We start from the raw sequence: 19,853 nt of genomic DNA, 5'->3' as shown, positions 1-19,853 counted from the left end.
ATGCTCAACATGAGCGAGGAGCACGCCAAGGGCCTGGAGGCGCCGGGCAGCCCCGCGGGCACGGCCAGCTCGCTCTCGCACGTGGACTCGGACTCGGACGCGCCCTCGTCGCCCGCCGGCTCGGAGGGGCCCCCGGCGGCCCCGCGCCAGGGCGGCGGCAAGGGCGAGGCGGGCGAGGCGGACGAGCGCTTCCCCGCCTGTATCCGCGACGCCGTCTCGCAGGTGCTGAAGGGCTACGACTGGAGCCTGGTGCCCATGCCCGTGCGCGGCAACGGGGCGCTGAAAGCCAAGCCGCACGTCAAGCGGCCCATGAACGCCTTCATGGTCTGGGCGCAGGCCGCCCGCCGCAAGCTGGCCGACCAGTACCCGCACCTGCACAACGCCGAGCTCAGCAAGACGCTGGGCAAGCTCTGGCGGTGAGTGGCGCCGGGCGGGCGGGCCGGGCGGGCGGGGAGCGGCGCGGCGCGGCCAACCCGCGCGGGGCTCCGTGGGGGCGAGCGGGGGCGCGGGTCCCGAAGCGCGCTCCTCCTCTGCCCACCTGGCGCGGGGCTCCCGGACAGAGGAGCCCCGGAAGGTCCCGGCTGCGCCTGGGCTTCCCTCGGGGCCGCGGTTCCGCTCCTTGGCACTTTCCTGCCCGGTCCTTCTCGGCCGCTCACTTTGGCTCCAAGTCCCGTGGCCGGTTCTCCACCCGCTGCCTGCCCTCCGGGGCTTGAGAAATAAGGGCGGTTGAACGTCAAGGGAAACAGCTTGAAACGGGGGGCGTTAAACTTCGGCGAAGGGAAGACAGGCCGGAGAAGAGCGGCTGCCTTTGAGCCTTTTTAAAGCCGTCGTGATTTTTAAAGAGAGTCCCGGCTGTGTTTAAAGCTCTCCTGTTAAACTGAATCAGCGCAGGGTTTTGGATTGCGCCCAGAGCAAGTGTGGGGTGACTCGTGTGCCTTTCCATGAGAAACAAACAGCCTGCAGAGCCATGAGGGTGTGTGGGTTTTAAGAAGTTGCATATACCAGGGGAGATGTATGGCACTCGCTGTGTCCACTCCTGAATGTCATTGCAGGAAAGGGTTGTGTTATGAAACATTTCTTAACAACTGCACATTCCTTTAGACTGGCCTGGTCTGGAATTGCTTGGGGAGTTTCACCGTCGGCTTCGTGGGTCCCGTGAAGGTCTTGTGCGGACAAATCCCCAAATCTGGGAACACATGGAGAAAATCGAAGGCTCCGTTTGCATAATGAGGGACCTCTGCGGGAGGGAGTAAAGGTTCAAATCGGGGACATTCCTCGTGCTTGCAAACGATGCACTTTAAAACATCCCCCCAAACGTGGCCCGACTTACTGCAGACCTCTACCTCTCTGGAGGCCAGCTTGACTGTTCAAGCAGTCTTGGTGGTTGTTTGGCTGGCGGCTGATATGTTAGCGGTGTCAAGGAAGTAGCTAGTGATCTGATCCATATCCCCTAGCATCACCTGCTTAGACACGGGGGACTTTTACGGGACCCACCAAGCCAACTGTTAGATTACTAGCCCTTCTAAATCGGTACAGTCTACTCTGGTGATGGTTCTCCAGGGGCTCAAGCCGAGAAGGGTCTTTCTTTGCTACCCTGCACAACTGGAGGTGCCAGGGATTGAACTCGGGCCCCTTCTGCATGCAAAGCCTGTGCCCTGCTGCTCAGCCGTGGGCCCTCCCATGTGCACCTTCCATTGAGCTCCATCATGGGGGTCTGTAAAATGTCTCAACGTTGCCCCACTTATGTTGCCCCCCCCCTTCTTAAAGTTTGTTCTCCCCAAGCTAGAGCCCTGATACCTTGCCAAAGAAGTTTTTGTTTTTGTTTTCTTTTAAACTAACTTAAAAGAAAAATGAAATGAGACTGACACAACCTTGAGAGATTTGCTGATGCCCATTTTCAAATGTCCATACATTTTCCCATGTCCATACATTTTCCCATGGATACATTAGGAAATATACAGCACCTTTCTATGCTGAATGCAGGCGCAAAATTATTTCTAAATTTCCTGGCTTTCCTGTTCTTCTCCCATGGAGGTGTAAGTTTGTGTATTATTATCATCATCATCCTTAACATTTGGTGAGAGATCAAGATGGGTAGCCGTGTCAGTCTGTCTGTAGCAGTAGAAAAGAGCAAGGGTCCAGTAGAACCTAGAAGACTAACAAAATTCGTGGTAGGGTAGGAGCTGGTGAGAGCATCCCAGTAGGCAGAAATTGTGTCTTATTCTAGCAGAGTGTGAAAGGTGTTACACTTCAGGTTGCCGCTAAAGAATGGGTAGACCAGGGTCTCCATCTCGGTTTAACTTCCTAGCCTGTAGAGCTTTGACTCTCGGAAGCTCACACCCTGGATATTTAGTTGGTCTCTAAAGTGCTCCTGGGCCCAGATCTACTACAAAATAGTAAAGCGTCCAGTAGCTCCTTTAAGACTAACCAACTTTATTGTAGCATGAGCTTTCGAGAACCACAGCTGTCTTCGTCAGATGCAACTTTATTGTAGCATAAGCTTTCGAGAACCACAGCTCTCTTCATCAGATGCAACTTTATTGTAGCATAAGCTTTCAAGAACCATAGCTCTCTTCGTCAGATGCATCGATGCATGTGACAAAGAGAGCTGTGGTTCTCAAAAGCTTATGCTACAAAAAAGTTAGTTAGTCTTAAAGGTGCTACTGGACTGTTTATTCTTTTGCAACTACAGACTAACACGGCTGATTCCTCTCTTCTACTACAGACCAACTTGGCTACCCTCTTGAAACTAGAATTGCTAAGGTGTCCTTTGCAACAAGTCTGTTTAGAATGGGAAACTAAGAAGATACGTTTACGATTCCTACACTTTGGGAGATCAGTCTGTGTGTCTGTGCTGGCTTTTAGAAAATGTTTCTAAATTTGGTCAGAAACTTTCTCTGTTCCTTTATTTTTTTTTTAAAAATGATGCTTAGAGGACAATCCCACCTCATCACGTAGATCACCATTCTGATGGCTGTTGTCAGATTCAAAGCCTTTCCCTTCCCAGGACCAGCTGAAGATATTACAGTGGCAAAGCCAAGCGGGAGACCCTCTTGTTCACGCTGCAGTTTCTGAACCATCTGAAACGAGGCAGTTTCCTGTCCTTGAACGGCTCCCGTAGCTGGCTGGCTTGCAGTGCCACTCAGTGAGGCTTCTTAGGGCCAGCTGTTCCCTTGCCCCCCAGAAAGCAGAGGGCAGCGCTCCTCTCCTTGCCCAGTTTCTTGATCACGGCATGCTACCCAGCAGTGTAGCCGAGGTCATTTGATACAGATTTTATTTTATTACATTTTAAATATCTAATGGATGCCGCCTGCATTATCGTAACATCTGCTGGATTTTTATTCTGCCCCTCTCTGTAAGGAGCTCCAGGGTGGCCTGTGTGGTTGGTTTGTCCTCACCACCACCCCACGAGATAGGTCAAGCCACGATAGGGGCCATTGCCACACGCTCTTAAAGGGACGGCCCCCTCAATGAACACTGGCGGCTTTTCCCCGGGAACCAAAAGGCACCGTTTGCAAAATCACTGCAGGTGGTTTGGCTTCCGTTTGGCTTCCATTCTTTTATGCACTTTTATGTGGAAAGTGCATTCCCAGAAAAGGCGCCGGAAAAAGGGAAGCCAAATGGCCTGCAGCAGTTTTGCAAACAGAACTGTGTGGGTTCCTGGGGGAAAGCCGGGAGCCCTGTGGATTCCTGGGGGAATGCCGCCAGAGTTCAGTGAGTGGACCATCCCTTTAAGAGCATGTGGAAACAGCCAGTGACTGGGTCAAAGGTAACGGAATGAGTGGCTTAGCAGAGGGGGGATATGGACCTGGCTGTTGTTGCAGCTCCCTGAATCGCCGACCTATTGTAATAGTGCTTGCAGCAGCCCGCCCCCCCCCCCCGGGAAGAGTTGTTCCCATCTAGTAGAGGGAGGGGTTTATTGGGTGCCAGCAGTATGAACAGGCCTTGGCCAGCATGTGAGACCTGTGATTTCCTTATCATGTGGTTCTAGGCAGAATTATGCCAGCCGCAGCCCACTGATTCAACGCTGGAGTAACTGCATAGGGCCGCCTTGCTAATGAGATGAGATTTAATTATGGGCTCCTTGGCTTCTTGCTCATTCTCTTTGGCCATGTCCATGCCTGGGGCACGCATGTTCTGCCTGCTATTTCTGGAATAGCTGTACACGTCGTGCCTCCTGGATGCCCTCTAGAGCTTGTGGTGAGATCAGCTGGAGGGGATACCACGGGGCACCCAGTCAGGGCCCTTTATCGTACGATCAGGCTCCTCTCCCAGCTCCGGACCTTTTCCCTCTTCAGAGTTTGTCTTCCTGCCTCCCTACTTGTCTTACCCATTCCAGAGTAGCTCTAACGGCAGGAAAGACTTTCTAATACTTAAGCTACTGCTGCCATCCTCTGCGCATGCTTATGGAAGTAACTCCTTCTTCTGCTTTGATGCGCAGAGGGCTGGGGTGTGCGTCTCCCCTCCCTGAAGGCTCCTTCTTGTCTTGAGCTCGTTCACACAGATGGCTGCTCGGTCAAGTGATGATTTGCATACGTGAATATACCCTCAGAGATCAAACATAGGAATTGGTTCGCACATTCGACTACTAGTGGAGGAGGCAAGTGGGTTACGCGTGCGTGTGCGAATGGCTTTTGGCTTCAGGGTGCAGGGTGTCTTTTGAAGAACATGAGCTTCTGTCCCCAACAAGCAGTAGGTATGTCCCTTCCTCTGGAGTGCATGGAGAAAGCCTCCACAAGTGCCTCCATAACCAGTCCAACTCAGCTCACGTTTACTTAGAAGAAAGCCCTGTTAAGTTCAGTCCTCATGATTGCCTGTCTCTAATGTGTGCATGTGTATGCATTCACACAGCGCTTGCAAGTGTGGCAAAATGGGCACCAAAGCATAGAAGTAGTGAGGGAACCAAATTCCGCTGTTCAATATACTGAAATATGTACAAATCCTCCATGGCAGGTCTGTGTCCTCCGTGGCATGCCGGTGTGTCCGAGTTGTCCTCAGACACTTGTGTGCAGATCCCTGTGTGGCTGCCTTCGCCTAACTTCCCACGCAAAGGATAAAATGGGTAGGGAGTGTTCCATCGACCTCTCTGGAGATCAGGTGGGATTGAAGTGTCCTCAATTAAAGTAAACGCTGGCATGCACACTTCTGAACATGCTCGAACACACACATGCTGTCTCTATATGTTGAAAAGTCTCTTGAAAACCATTTTTTTAAAATATGCCTTATTTCTTGTAGGTAGAATAAAATTGAACTCTGCAAGATTCAGGTGGTTGATTCTTTAACCAGGCGGGGCAATTTCTTCTCCCCTAAGTGGAGTTTTAACCTTTTTGTGTCTGCCCCATAAAACAGGACAAGTCGTGCCATGAAATGGGCACAGTGCTCATCTTATGGTTATTTGTGGCCTTGGAGAATTCAAAACCCTCTTTGAGGTTAAAAAACAGATACTTTCAAGAGTAAGGTTTTATATGCTGAATGGAGTGAAAAATGAGAAAAGTACTTGAGAGAACAGAAAAGCCTGGAAGACAGCCGTGCCAATGACCAAGTAGATCTGCAGTGCCCTGGTGGCAAACGGGTAGACTTGGCCCGTGGAGCACTCCGATTCTCTTGCGGCACTCTGCTAATTTCACTCAGGCTCATGAAAAGTTCTTTCAATGGTGAGATTTTGGGGAAGGGATGATTTCCCCATTCCCCCTGGTCTTTCCAATCACATAGACTTATTTCTCAGAAGCATCAGTATATCTAATGGTTATTATGCAATATGAAAAGTGACCACAATTAATGCTTTTTAAAAATACAAGGCTTTTTTTTTTGCAGTTTTGTTATGAGAATATCCGATGTTATATATGTGCCTTTAAATCTTGCTGTGGCTCAGGAGTCCCTCCTAATGAAATCCCCTCCCCCCCCCCTTGTGGGCCCATGTACAGAGGGCTGGGGGAATGCCATTTGTATTTTCCATTTTCCTTAAGGAAATGTTTAAGGTTTAAAATAGTGAAACAGAACTGTGTGTTGTTGTTTTTTAAAAAAGGTAACTGTTTTGGTGATTGAACTGGGGTAGAAGGATTTTGCAACAGAGAAAATAATTCACTGATAACCAGGGCTTTTTTTCAGCGGGAACGTGGTGGAACGGAGTTCCAGCACCTCTTGAAAATGGTCACATGGCTGGTGGCCCCACCCCCTGATCTCCAGGCAGAGGGGAGTTTAAATTGCCGAGCGGCGCGGAGGGCCATCTCAACTCCCCTCTGTCTGGAGATCAGGGGGCGGGGCCACCAGCCATGTGACCATTTTCTCTGAGGGCAACCCACTGAGTTCTACCACCTCTTTTCCCAGAAAAAAGTCCTGCTGTTAACCTTCTGTCTTTCTAGCCCTTCTCCAAAGGGCTACTATCATCCAAGAGCTGGTGAAATAGTAATCAAAATTATGGGATAATTTTTATGCTGTGCTTATAGGGCTAGGACCACCGTAAGCTGAACAACGGTAGTAATAGTGCAATTGTACAAAGAGTCGGTCCAGCCTAACCCCATTGAAATAAATAGGGTTAGACTGGAGAAACTCTGTCTATGTTTGCACTGCAGTAGCACCGTACATTTCATGGATAGAAAAATGAATCTCTGCTGTAAGAGAAGAGATGAAGACTTGCTGTTTGTTTCTGCTAATGGGTGCTGCCTGCCGTTGCTGCTGTGTTACACACCTGCTCCCAAAGTGGCTCCGTCTGCCCCATCTGTGTGTTTAACCCCAACAGTTCCCAAGTACACAATTGTGGCATTTGGAACTGAAGCAAAAAATGTCTTCAAGGTCCTCTGCAGTGGAAAATAAAACCAAAGAGCTTTCCTTCTGCCACAGTCATCTCTTTAGTGAGAACCATTTCTCATTGTAGAAATTGTCACCATCAAATCTGCAATCTCTTTGGCCAAATCTTTTGGGACTGTGGGTGCCTTTGGACTCCTTTGCCTCTTCACAAAAGTTGGAAACATCTCATTGGCAGTATTCTTCCATGAAAGGCCTTGCTTCCTAGTAACGGAGTTATCCAAGGACGCTGTGCCGTGGCAGGATTTGCTGTTATCCAAAATCAGCCAAACATTGAAATGGCTGTTAAAATAAAGTGGACACAGGAGTAGTTTTTGGCTCCTGTTGACCTAATGAAATGAGATGTGTAATGTAGACGTACACAATGCCTTGCTGCTTTCCCCCGAAACCTGATAGCCGTTTGCAACTGGAAATTTGGTACTGCCAGAGACTACCCACCTTTGATATATTTTGACAGCTCCTCTACTGAAGCCGCCCCAGGAAGGAAGCTGCAAACGCCAGGGAGTGGTTGAGCTCCTGATGAGCCACTAAATGTAGCTCAAGGCTTGTGGATCGCATTGGCCTGCTGATTGGGACTAAAGGATTTTAGAAATTTAGAAATAAGGGAGTCTTTTAAAGCTAGCATTCTTCGTCCGTCTTTCCCTTCGCTAGGCTAAGTAACTTGATTATAATTGTCTGAATATTAGGAGTTGTTCTCGTTTGTCCCCAAATGGCTTGCATTGTTGTCCTCTCTGCCCCACACCTGCAATTTAAAGTTTGATTCTGCTCTGTTAAGCATTTATTTAAAACATTTGCACCTTGCTCTTCCACAAGCTCAGAGAGATCCTTTGATTAAAAACTGCCTGCTGAAAATTGACCAAAGGGCACTGTGCCTTGTTCCATTTTCAGGAGACTATACGCTTTATGTTTTGCCTTTTCTCTGGTTCTCCTTGCATATATTCCCAAACGGTTTCTTGGGGAGGTTTACAAAATTCCTTGAAGGAAGAAGAATTCTCTTCAAAGTGCCCAGTGGTGTATTTGGGATTTGGAGCACCTTGGAGGAAAATAAATTGTGGGTATTGTTTGTGAATGGAATCTGGACAAAGATTATTTTGGGGTAAGGAGAAAATTGCAGGGACAGGAAAACGTTAAGAAAGGATTTTTTTAAAAAAAATTACTTGCGCTGCCCAGACTTCTTATTTTGACCGTAAGACCTTTGCGAACAGAGACAATGATATTGCACTCAGCCCCCCCCCCCCCGAGCCAACAGAACAGAGCAAGCCCAGGGTCCTTCTAGGTTCTGAGAGTCCTGCGTGTGAATCCCCACTCTGTCACAAAACATGCTGGGTTTCCTTGGGCCTGTCTCTTTCTCAGACTAACCTTTGCAGGGTTGTTGTGAGGATTAAAGGAAGAAGGGGCGGGCCGTGTTTATTATGCCGAACTCCTTGGAGGAAGGGTGGGACTTAAAAAAAAATGGAGAGAATAAGTGAGGTATAAATAAACAGCAAAATAAAACAGAAGTACAGGAAATACACCATGATGGAGAGAGCCCAGTCAAGGCCCGTCTCCTCAGATCTGGAAAACTAAGCAGGGTCGGCCCTGATTTGATTAGTCATTGGATGGGAGACCTCCAAAGTGGCCTGGGGCTGCTCTGCAGAGGCAAACAATGACCAACCGCCTCTGTTAGTCTCTTTTCCTTGAAAACTCCAGCAGGAGTTGGCCGTAAGTCAACTACAACTTGACAGCACTTTCTACCACCGCAGGAAATGCAGCCAGATTGTTGTAGCAAGTTTTGTGCGATTACTTCATTATGATTCATATCTGAAACTTACTCTTTTTATGGTGTAAAAAAGCAGAGGGAATCTTTTCGGTCTTGCTTTTCTCTCTTCACCAGAATGTACAAAGTGGCTGGTGTGTTGCTAGATTCACGGATCAGAATCTGTGTCAGGTGGGAAGGGAAGCCCACAGCCTGTAAAATCTTCACGCTTTTCCTGTCCCAAAGCTGCACATCGGTGAATTACGTACTTTGGAAGATGTCAGCTGTGTGCAAATTGTTCCAAGGCGCAAGCTTTAAATCTATGACGTGTTCTGTGTCAAGGCCTTGAGATTGCTGTGACCCAGTTCTGTAAGGAAGATGCATGGGAGGGGGGCAGCCTTTTGTCCGTTGCCTTTCTGAACTGGGTCTGTCAATCACATCTTTAATTCCACCTTTTCTTCTGAGCAGCTCAGAGTGGGAACACAGTTTGGCCCCACCTCTGTTTTGTCCTTACAGTAACCCTTTAAGTTTTGTTAGGCTGAGAGTGTGTGACTGGTAGAGATTCCCAAGGGAACTTCAAGGCTGAGCAAGAATTTGAACTCAGAACTTCCTGGTCCTAGTCCAAAACTAGTAAGCACACTTAAATGGGTCCCACACATGCCAAAGGGTGCCGTATGTGTTGGGGGAAGGGGGGGGCTTGGAGCTGGAAGAGCCAGCAAGAGTTTCTGGATCAGGCCAGTAGATTTTATTCCCACTGCCTTAAATCCAAACGGGTATGTGAACCTTTTATATATAATGTCAGTTGATTAGTTGTAATAATACAACTCGGTGGAAATAATCATAGGTTGAGGCATTACTGTGAGTCTTTTGCAAATCTTTATGTCTAGAACAAAACCTCTAAACTAGTCTTCCTTGCAGCCTACAAAGAAAACCATTGGGTCAGTGCAGGGCGGGGGGACACAAATGGGACAAATCCGTCTATTGCCCCCAAGGAGTGTTTTATTGTAACAAGAAAAAAAAGTGGTTTCGGAAAACTGCTATAAAGATTAAAAATAATGAAAGTGGTGGTCACAACAGGCTGAAAAACCACTAAACCCCCTAAAGAGGCATTTCTCTGAAAGACTGTTTAGTTTGGGTTTGGGATCTGGGTTTGGTGAGCTTGATCCTTGATGCGTAATTAGAGGAAGGCCTTAATCAGAAGCGTTTGTTTAGGGAAACCTGATCCGTGGCTGTTCTGTTTCGCAAGGCCGCCGCTGACCCTCCAATTGCATTGATTATGAACAGGGGGCAGGATCTGGGTTAAGGATTGTTGAGACTCTCAATGGGAAAATCAAACGTGCTGGAGTCCCTTCGACTGGAACTGGCTGGATTGTGCCCTCCTTTTGTAATCAGAGCTGTTATCCCTGTGAATCTGTTTCATAAAAGTGACTTGTAAACATTTTTATTAAAATAAAGAGCCAGAGTCCAGTAGCACCTATAAGACTTAACAAAATCTGTGGTAGGGTAGGAGCTTTTGTGAGTCACAGCTCTTGCTCTTTTCTACTGCTACAGACAGACAAACACGACTGCCCATCTTGATCTATCATTAAAATAATATTTTTTAAAAATGCCAAGTGTTTTGAAATGCTTTAAAAATCTCCCCCCGACCTGTCTCGATACAGCTTGAATTTGTCATACCAACTAACTTTTAATCAGGCACAGTTTTGTGTAAGAAGATTAGCAGTATTAATACTGTAGTTGCTAAGGGACAAAACCATTTCATATATTTCTCTCTCTCTCATTAAGTTTGCTAAGTGAAAGCGAAAAGCGCCCGTTTGTGGAGGAAGCCGAGCGCCTGAGAGTTCAGCACAAAAAGGACCACCCTGATTATAAGTACCAGCCACGCCGGAGGAAAAGCATCAAAGCAGGCCAGAGCGATTCTGACTCCGGGGCTGAGTTGGGCCATCACGGCGGGAACCAGATTTACAAAGCAGATGCTGGTTTGGGGCCCATGAGTGAACCTCACCACCACACTGACCACTCAGGTAAGGCAGACCAAGGAGCCAGGCATCGCTCCACGGCAGGACACGAGCTTTCCCGGGAAGATCCCCCTTCGAAGTTCAACATCTTGACTTCAAAAGCTCTCGGGAAAGATCCTGTTGGCAGCAGGGCGTGAGCAGTCTCTGGAGGGGATGGCTTTGGATCCTTCCTGTCTTTAACCACATCCATTTGACTTTATCCCCCTCCAGTGTTCAGGGCTAACAGAAGGCTTGAAGCAAAGGGCTTCTGATCTTGTACAGAGTAAATTTTCCTTGCCGTTAAGCAGTGACCTCTCTCTGCATATGGCGTAGAAGCTGGTGGGATGGGTTAGTTAGAGTGTCTGAGAAGGACTGGGAGTGCCGAGGTTCAAATCTGCTGAGTCCTCTCTCTCTCTCTCTCTCTCTCTCTCTCTCTCTCTCTCTCTCTCTCTCTCTCTCTCTCTTTCTCTCTCTCTCTCTTGTGGAAAAGTTAGAGCAAAAGAAGGAAAGTAAGACATAACAATAACACAGCTACATAAGACATAACAGTAACACAACTATAAAGAGCCAACTATGGCCTACACATCAACCTACTACAATGAACTTTAAAAAAACAAGCAAAAAGCATAATAAGCATATTGTTAATCCATTACAGTTTTTTCGCTATGACACTTTCTCCTTTAATATCAATCAGCTTATGATCTAATTTATTTTTTTCTGTATCCCAAATCCTTATTGTTAAGAATCAAACCACAAATCATTGGCCGTTTCCAGATGGCTGACCTGCACCCGGGACGTCGCGCCACGTTTTGGATCGTGCTGGGGGAAACGCAAAATATTGTGTTTTCTCGCGCAAGTTTTGCGCGACGTCGCGCAAAACTTGCGCGAGAAAACGCAATATTTCGCGTTTCCCCCAGCACGATCCAAAACGTGGCGCGACGTCCCAGGTGCAGGTCAGCTGTCTGGAAACGGCCATAAATTCATTTTTCTTCATCTCTCGCAGAAAGTCCAAAAGAATTCTGAAGGGGCTGGCGTTTCTCTTTTCCAAAAACATTTCCACGCCTCCTCTCTCCTGCCAACAGCCAGCGAACCGAACCCTTCCCTCCTCTCTGCATGCTCTCCCTGCCCGCCCACCTCCTGCCCAGCAGCTTCTCAGAGAAACACGTGTCTCCCCCCCCCCCCGCCCCCAGCATCTCCTTTAGCTCTGCTTCCACTGTGTTGTCATTTGGGCTTGGTTTGAGCCCAGAGAAGCGCGCTCGTGTTCTGGCCCAACAATCTGGGGAGGGGTGTGTGCCCAAGACTGCCTGACTCATCCCAGTGGGGGAATCCGACCTGCACATCCACAGGGGACAGGGAGTTCCCTGCGTGGATTGGGGCCATTAGGAATTCTCGGGGTGGGGGGAATAGCAGCCCCCAAACCAATTTTGCGGTAGTGTCCAGACTACCATGGGGAGATCCATTGCTCAGTGTATGGGGCTTGGACACTGGAGGCCTCATTCCTGGCAAAAAAGACCTCTGGTGGAGGGTGCTGGGAAAAGCCTCACCTTGCCTGAGGCATTGGCAAGACCTGGAAAGTCAGCGTAGACTGTGCTGAGCTTGGGCCAAGGGCCTGACTCCGTCCAAAGTAGCTTCCTATTTCTTCAGATCCCAATAAGGTTGATTTTGCACTAAGGATAGGCGTGCAAACCCTGGCGCAGCCCCCCTCCCCCCCCCCCGCCCGAGCCGGGTGTCCAGCTGCTATCTTGGCCGGACCAGCTGTGACCAGTTAGGCTGGCAGTGCTGAAATGTCACTGCTGGCAGGGCAAAGACTGCCCCTGCACCTCTGGGCAATTTAAAAACTCCCTCAAGTTGGAACTAGGGGGAAGAGCCCAGGGGGACGGGACTGTGGGAAGCCACTCCCAGCTGGAAGCCCTACACAGGATGCATCTTCTTTCTCTGCCGTGTAGCAGAGGATGCGCAGCGGCATGTCCACTTTCTGCCAGCCCCCATGACCCACTAGGAAAAAAATACTGAGTAAAGAAAGAGCCCATAAGGAGCTCTTCGTGTCAGCCAAGGTGCCCGAGAAAGATAGTGGAGCTCAGAGGAATGTAAATGTGACAAGATGCATATGTGGTGGTGAGCCATAAGAGGTAAATAGAGCCTCCTTGTTCAGAGGTAGTATACTTCTGAGAACTGGCTGCTTGGGTCCCTTGTGGAAACAAATGAGAAATCATGCTTTCGATAAATGATAAAAGGCTGAGAGCTCAGTGCCGAAGGGGCCATTACGTTCCCAGTGGACTCTGGCGTGCAAGAAAAGTATTCTGAAGTCAGTGGATCTTGGCCAAGCCAGGCCATGTTGTTTCCTCATCAACCTGTTAGCTATTACAGGGCTAAGACTGGAAAAACCTCTTTCCTACTACTGGTCTGTCTGTCTCTCTTGTTTTTATCCTAATCTCCTCCTCCCAAGGAACTTAGGGCAGCCCACACGGTCCCTCCACATCCATTTTATCTTTACAATAGCCTTCAAATGTAGGTTAGGCAGAGGAAGAGTGACCGGCCCAGTGCTGCCCAGTAAGCTTTGTGGCAGTGGGGATTCGGATGTGGGTCTCCCCAGTTCAGTACCCTGGCCGCTGCCATTCTACACCAAGGGAGTTTTTTTTCCTGCTCACACATGTGCTCTGAGGTAGGACCTTGCAAGAAGAGAAGACCTGGTCCACAGAGTTTGTGTGGCACGTGCCAGCTCTTCCAGAAGGCTAAATCTTTGTGCCACTACTTCATAAGTAGCAACTGAGTCATTCACACATGGTCTGTGTTTCATAAGCCTCCCCTAAGATGAAAGCACTTTAGCTTCTCACAGGTAATTCACATCATCGTGGTGACTGAAAAACATTTGTTTATGGGAAGGCCGTGCAACATCCTCAGTGGTCCTTCTTGTGCATCTAGCAATTGTCTTTCCAGACAATGAGCTGGCCTATAGTTTTCACGGATTCCAAGAGGATTGCTAATGTCTTGCAATTTCAGACATATTTGTCCTCTGTTCCTGTCTGAACCCTCCCTCTTCCTTTTCTTGAGCTTTTTTTGTTTGTGTTGGATGGATTTTGGAAAAGAATTGTACATGTGAGTGTGTGTGTGTACACTCAGATATGTTGTAGCTGAAATCCAGATCATTCTTATAAAATGATGATAGAACAGATGTTGTCTTGCTTTGCTTTCTACATCCATCTTGGTGAAGAAGCTGATTTCTGTCTCCTGGTCTCCTTTTGCCCTAGCAATAGCAATTGTATACTTTTGCGGTGTCCCTTATCATATATTGGTCCTAGAATCATAGGATTGGAAGGGATCTCCAGGGTCATCTATTCCAACCCCCTGCACAATGCAGGAAATTCACAACTACCCTCCCCACACACACACACCCAGTGACCCCCTGCTGCCCAGAAGATGACAAATCACCGTCAGGATCCCCAGCCAAACTGGCCTGGAGAAAATTGCTTCCTGACCCCAAAGTGGCAATCAGCATTACCCTGGGCACGTAAGAAAGAGCCACGAGAACTAAGCACTGATGTAACCGTTCCTGTCTTCTCTCTCATGATCAGCCTAGGTTCACAGAATCAGCATTGCTGTCTGATGGCCATCTAGCCTTTACCCAAATTATTCACTGTTCCCTGTTCTTTAAACGGTGCAAAGTGCTTCCTCAAATCTCTGTACAGGCTTCCTGTCCCATATCTGGTGCAAACTCTTGTTGGTTACCTGTAAAGGTCTCCATGATAGCTTGCCCACCCATCTTTGTTCCTTTCTTCTCTGACAGCCTTCCTTGTCTGTCCTCGTTCGTCTGAAAGTCTCTCTTAAATAACTCTGCTTTCTGCCCCTTGCAGCCCTATGTCAGTGGGGTGCTCTCTTCAGACTGATGAGAGAAATTGGGATAGCTCATGAAGGAGGAAGCTATTGGTTGTAAATTTAGGTACAGTTTGTGCAGACGGGTCTCAGACTGCTGTGGTGTTTTCTGTTGGCCGCGGTGCCAAGAGTGGCTTCATCTAGTCCCATTTCTGTACACTCTGGGGATCAGTGTTTCAGTTCCAGGAACATCTTGAGAAGCCATCAAACCTCTTGTCCTCAAACATTCTGCTTTGTCTTTAGGGCAGACTCACGGGCCGCCTACCCCGCCAACCACTCCCAAGACGGATCTTCACCATGGGAGTAAGCAAGAACTGAAACATGAAGGGCGCCGCCTAGTGGAAAGCGGAAGGCAGAACATAGACTTCAGCAATGTGGACATCTCAGAACTGAGCAGCGAGGTGATCAACAATATGGAGGCCTTTGATGTACATGAGTTTGACCAGTATTTGCCACTCAATGGCCACTCTGCCATCACAGCTGACCATGGGCAAAACTCTACAGCAGGTTCTTACGGGACTTCCTATTCTCATTCCACTAACGGCAGCAGCAGTGGAGCGGCTGCAGTCTGGACTCACAAGAACCCTTCCTCAGCGTCCCCTTCCTCCACTGAAACTGGTCAGCAGAGGCCTCACATCAAGACGGAGCAGCTTAGCCCAAGCCATTACAGCGACCAGTCTCACAGCTCTCCTCCTCACTCTGACTACGGATCTTACAGTGCCCAGGCAAGTGCCACGACAGTGTCCTCGGCCACGGCCTCCTTCTCCAGCTCTCAGTGTGACTACACAGACCTCCAGAGTTCCAACTACTACAACCCATACCCAGGCTACCCTTCCAGCATCTACCAGTACCCTTACTTCCATTCCTCTCGCAGACCCTACGCAACCCCGATCCTCAACAGCTTATCCATCCCTCCTTCGCACAGCCCCACTGCAAACTGGGACCAGCCGGTCTACACAACTCTGACAAGACCTTGAGAAGGCTGAAGGAACTTTTTTTTTGAGGTCTTCCTCCTCCCACAAAAAAAACTTATGCACTGCACAGAAAAAAAAAATTGGACAGGAACAGTGTGAAAATCCGTATCAGAATGTCATTTCATTGTCCCAAGTGCCTCCTTCTCTGTACAACTGGACGCCTTCTCCAAAATCTTTAAATTTTTGAAAGACAGAGTTCTATTTTCTTTATTAATAATTAATAATAATTAATAAAAACATCCAGACTGATTATTCCTTTTGAATACATGAAGGACAGCTTTTTCTAACTCCTCTGTGAGGACTTGAAGAGAACGACATAACTTGTATGTAGGACAGTCCAGAAGAGAAAGTGGAGCTGATCGAGCTGTTCAAAGGGTTTATTGCAATGGGAGTTTTAAGCCAGCCTAGGCAGAAAGAATCAATATAGATCTTTCTTTAAATTTCTAACCATACAATTAACAATACTGAAGGACCATACAAGAATCTTTTGGGACCAACCCATCAACTAATGTCAGAATTCCCTCGCTGTAGTTGCCAGAGTTCTTCTAATCAAGGTTTGGCTATAAGTAGCATTTTGTTTTGGAAGCTTAAATATCTGTGTGAAGCTCTTCCAAAAAAAGAGTGATTTAATTTTTTTGCTGTTGTTGTTTTAAGGTAAATCTGTTAAATATGTATTTATGTGTTGTGTAATTTTGTCTTCTTAATTAATGAAGTAATTCTGTTCAAGAAGTAGAATTTTAAAAGAGATTTTAAAGGGGTTAAATTAGTGGAGATGACTCGATGAGGTGGATTTTTCTTCCCGATTCAAAGAAAACACGGCAACATTCAGTTTGTCTGAAAGTAAAACAAACAAAAAGACCCCCCCCCCCCAACCAACTAATCATAAAAGTAAATTTAAAATTATCTTTTACAATAAAGTAGTAATGGAAGGTCTTGATTGGCAGTAGGTGGAAACAGCTATGGATCAATTTTGCAGCATGCATAAATAATTTTCAATTAAGCAATGCTTACTTAATAGTAATACCCATGTAACATTTAGAAAACAAGATGTGTCTTGCAGGATGAGACAAAACTCCATGTCATCCAGCGTTCTGTTTTCAAAAGCAGCCACTTGGGAGATAAACGTGTGACACTACCCTCTCGGCCTTCTCTAATATTTATAATTCTGAGATACGCTGCTTCTCAGCATGGAGCACTTTGCTATCATGGCTCATGGGTGTCCATGAATTTGTTTACTTTTTTTTTTTTTGAAAATCCAACTAAACTAATGGCCATTGACAGCTTGTGAGGTAGTGAATTCCTTATTTTATGAAGTACTTAATTTTGTCAGTATGACCGGCCCATCAGATTCAATGAATGGATGCCTCAGGCTGTGTGAAAGAGGAGGGGGGAATGTCCCTCTCTTAGTAAGGAGAACTTGAGGAATGATCGGGTTTCTGGTTGAGACGGTAGATCAGAGTCCGTCCACCCCCCCCCCACACACACACACACTCACGTATGGGTACTGAGCAACTAGATTGTCAGAGGGGCTTAAATGAAGCAGACAGGAATCAGAACTCATAAAACAGTCCATTTTGCATTAAGCACCTTGACATAAAACACTTTCATTTTGCCAGCACATGCCAACTGCAAAGGAGATTACCGGTTGGAAAAAAACTTTCTAGGCATACCTTACAGAGGTCATATGGATTTTGGGGGTGGGTGCTAGCTTCCTGCCAGATCACGCCTGTTGCTCTTTCCATAAAAAAAGGGGTAAACCTCCAGTCCAAAAGGAATATTTTTGCCTGCGCCTTCCTTTGCAAGAATAGCTTAAAAAGGCAGGCAAAATGTTACGGGCAGAGGGCTTTATTTCTCTCTTCAGCTGGACTACTTGAGTGTAAATGTGGGAAAAGGAAAACTGGTGGGGAGGAAAGAATACAGTAATAGATTATTTTCCCCCTCCTGTGCCAACTAGTTTCAACATACTAAATTGGATTTGAAGGCATCGTTGAATTTTTGGACTATATCAGAAGCACAACGAGTTTCAAGAAATTACATTTTAACCAGAAGTTACGGATTGAGTTTCACTTTAATGTTGCCTGTTTAGGGACCAGATGTCATCCATCAAAGCTGTGAAAATAAACGTTCTCCACTATATTTTGGTTAGTTTTTAGATGTAGACTAATATTTCATTGATATTTTGTTCTATTGTATGCTGAGCATATAATAACCATCTAACGTCGTGCCTTTTCAAAGAAAACTTTTAAAATCTTTAAACTTTCAGAGTCTCTCTTACCTTTTCTACGTTTCGTATCCTTGGGGTTTTCTTCTTCTTTTTTTCTAGAAGGGTGGTTTTTTGTTTTTTTGTTTTTTGCATATTGCCTTTGGGAATATGGGGAGGGATAGAGATCGGGGGATGGAAAGAGGGAATGCTACACTCCTTTTATACATTCTGTTTTTCTGAATAAAGTTTGAAGGTCTCTCATTATTCCTTCTCTGTTCCATTCACTACTAGCTTCTAAGTAATGCTAACTTTTGTACAGATCCATTTGATAAAATTAAAAAAATGCCTTTTATCTATCATTTGTTGATATATTTATTATATTTAAAAAGAAGCATCATGTCCTCTTAGGTGAGATCCTAGTGCCAACCAGAAAATGAAAGATGCAAGAATCTGTCATAGGGCCAAGCTACACATGACGAATGACACTTGAACGGCAAGTGTATTTCTCCCTGTTCACTTGCCCTCAATCCACTTGCCGTTCAAGTGTCATTCGTCATGTGTAGCTTGGCCCTTAGTCGCAAGGCTCTGCCAGAGATTTTGGGGTTGTGTATCTCTGTTTATGCATACACATACGAAGAGAAGTGTGTGTGGGAGCAGGGCAAAGTATTAAAGACCTGCTCTCAGATATGTTCAAGATTGAATATGGGTGGGCAAAGAATATTTTAAGGGCATTTTATTGTGGCTAACGTTTTTATTTACTACTACCAGAATAAGTCCTCAACTGCACATTATAGTTTGTGTTTATTTTAAATGATTTATTTTATAAATTTTGCTGCCAGGGTTGCTTTATTAAGGGAGAGAATAGTATGGAGAGAGGGGGGGGGCAACCCTTTCTTGCCACATTTTTTTCTGGAAAACCCCCATCACTCCTGTTGGGGAAAATTTACAGGTACCTCCCTCCCCACCCAGTGGGGGGAAACATCTCTCAGGGCGGCTTCCTTCGACAAGAAAATGGTGGGAAAGGACATGGTTTAAGATTTCCCTCTTCTCACCCCATTCTCCTTGAAAAAAATCAGTCTCTTTAATAAAACAGCCTGTGATTGCAGAAGATTAAAAAAATCACTTAAACTCCCATGGAGGCCTTCTTTGCATGGGCAATTTTTGCCACTTTGGGCCCTATACCTTTTCCGGTTTTCTTCTGAGTTCTGCTTAACTCCCCCTTCAGATTTCAATGCAGTGTTTCAAGGGTTCTCTTCTGAATTTTTTGCTTGCGCACAAAAAGGCAGAAAATTTGAAAGAGAACCCTTGAAACACTGCATTGAAATCTGAAGGGGAGAGTTAAGTGTCCAGAATTCAGAAGAAAACCCCAAGAGCCAAAAATGGGGAAAATTGCCTGTGCAAAAAGGCCCCTGTGTAGTGTGGCTGAGCCGTAAGCTGTCTGAAGAATCAACTTACTGCACCTTTAAAATACTCAAGCCCACTTAATGGTTCATAATAACTGGGACTGTGATCTGTGGTGGACTAACTATGCCCCCCCAAACAGCCTTATTTGACTTCTGGTGGAATTCCTAAAGCTTAACCAAGTCTGAGACCAAGTTATGGTCTTGGAAGCCTTTGAAGCAGCAACCTTGTCTAAGGTAAAAAGACCATCTTGTGGCTGGGAGTTCCAGGGATGAAAAAAGCAGGATATCAGTGAAAACAAACAAGAACCCTCAGGTGGGATTAACAAGGATCAGAGGATGAGTGCAGTTCATTATTAACCCCCTTTCCCCTGTAAGAGCTCATTCCGGGGCAAAGAGAGCAGACCCCTTAATAGTATCCTAGAATGGGGGGTGGGATTGGGGGGATGTTGGCCAAACATTTTCAGCCTCCCAGGCTCTTCCATACAGCCTGTGAAGGGGGAGTGAGGTGCAAATAGCCAAGTTCATCATGCAAGTTCAGAGTTAGATACTCAGCAGCAAGGCTAGCAGTTGTGCATGCTTGAGTCTCTGGACCAGGTAAGCATGCACACAAGAGTAGCTATGCGAGGTCAAACCAGTGGCCTGTCCATTCCAGCACCTTTTTCTACACAGCGGCTAGATGCCTCCAGAAGGCCTGCAAGTGGAGCGTAGAGGAAAAGGCTGCCCCATTCTTGCACCTCAGGGCTGGTATTCAGAGGGCTACTTCTGCTGGATGGGGAAGTACCACTTAAAGATTGTGGCTGTTCATGGGCCTCTCTTCCACAAATCTGACTCATCACCTTTTAAGGCCAACTAAGTGACTGGCAGCAA

The 19,853-nt window shown here is 46.8% G+C and overlaps 1 protein-coding gene across 1 annotated transcript; it reads left to right on the top strand.

The window, feature by feature from the left end:
- Window positions 1-17,890, top strand: SOX8 (SRY-box transcription factor 8). Its single transcript, XM_054993311.1, has 3 exons — window positions 1-416; window positions 10,325-10,563; window positions 14,650-17,890. Exons 1-3 carry the CDS (start codon window positions 1-3, stop codon window positions 15,381-15,383), a joined length of 1,389 nt encoding a protein of 462 aa, XP_054849286.1. The 3' UTR covers window positions 15,384-17,890.
- The last annotated feature ends 1,963 nt before the right edge of the window (window positions 17,891-19,853 follow it).

Source organism: Eublepharis macularius, chromosome 12 (assembly GCF_028583425.1).
Source record: "Eublepharis macularius isolate TG4126 chromosome 12, MPM_Emac_v1.0, whole genome shotgun sequence".
NCBI lineage: Eukaryota > Metazoa > Chordata > Lepidosauria > Squamata > Eublepharidae > Eublepharis > Eublepharis macularius.
Note: the sequence above shows the minus strand (reverse complement) of the source record. Positions and strands in the feature narration are given on the sequence as shown.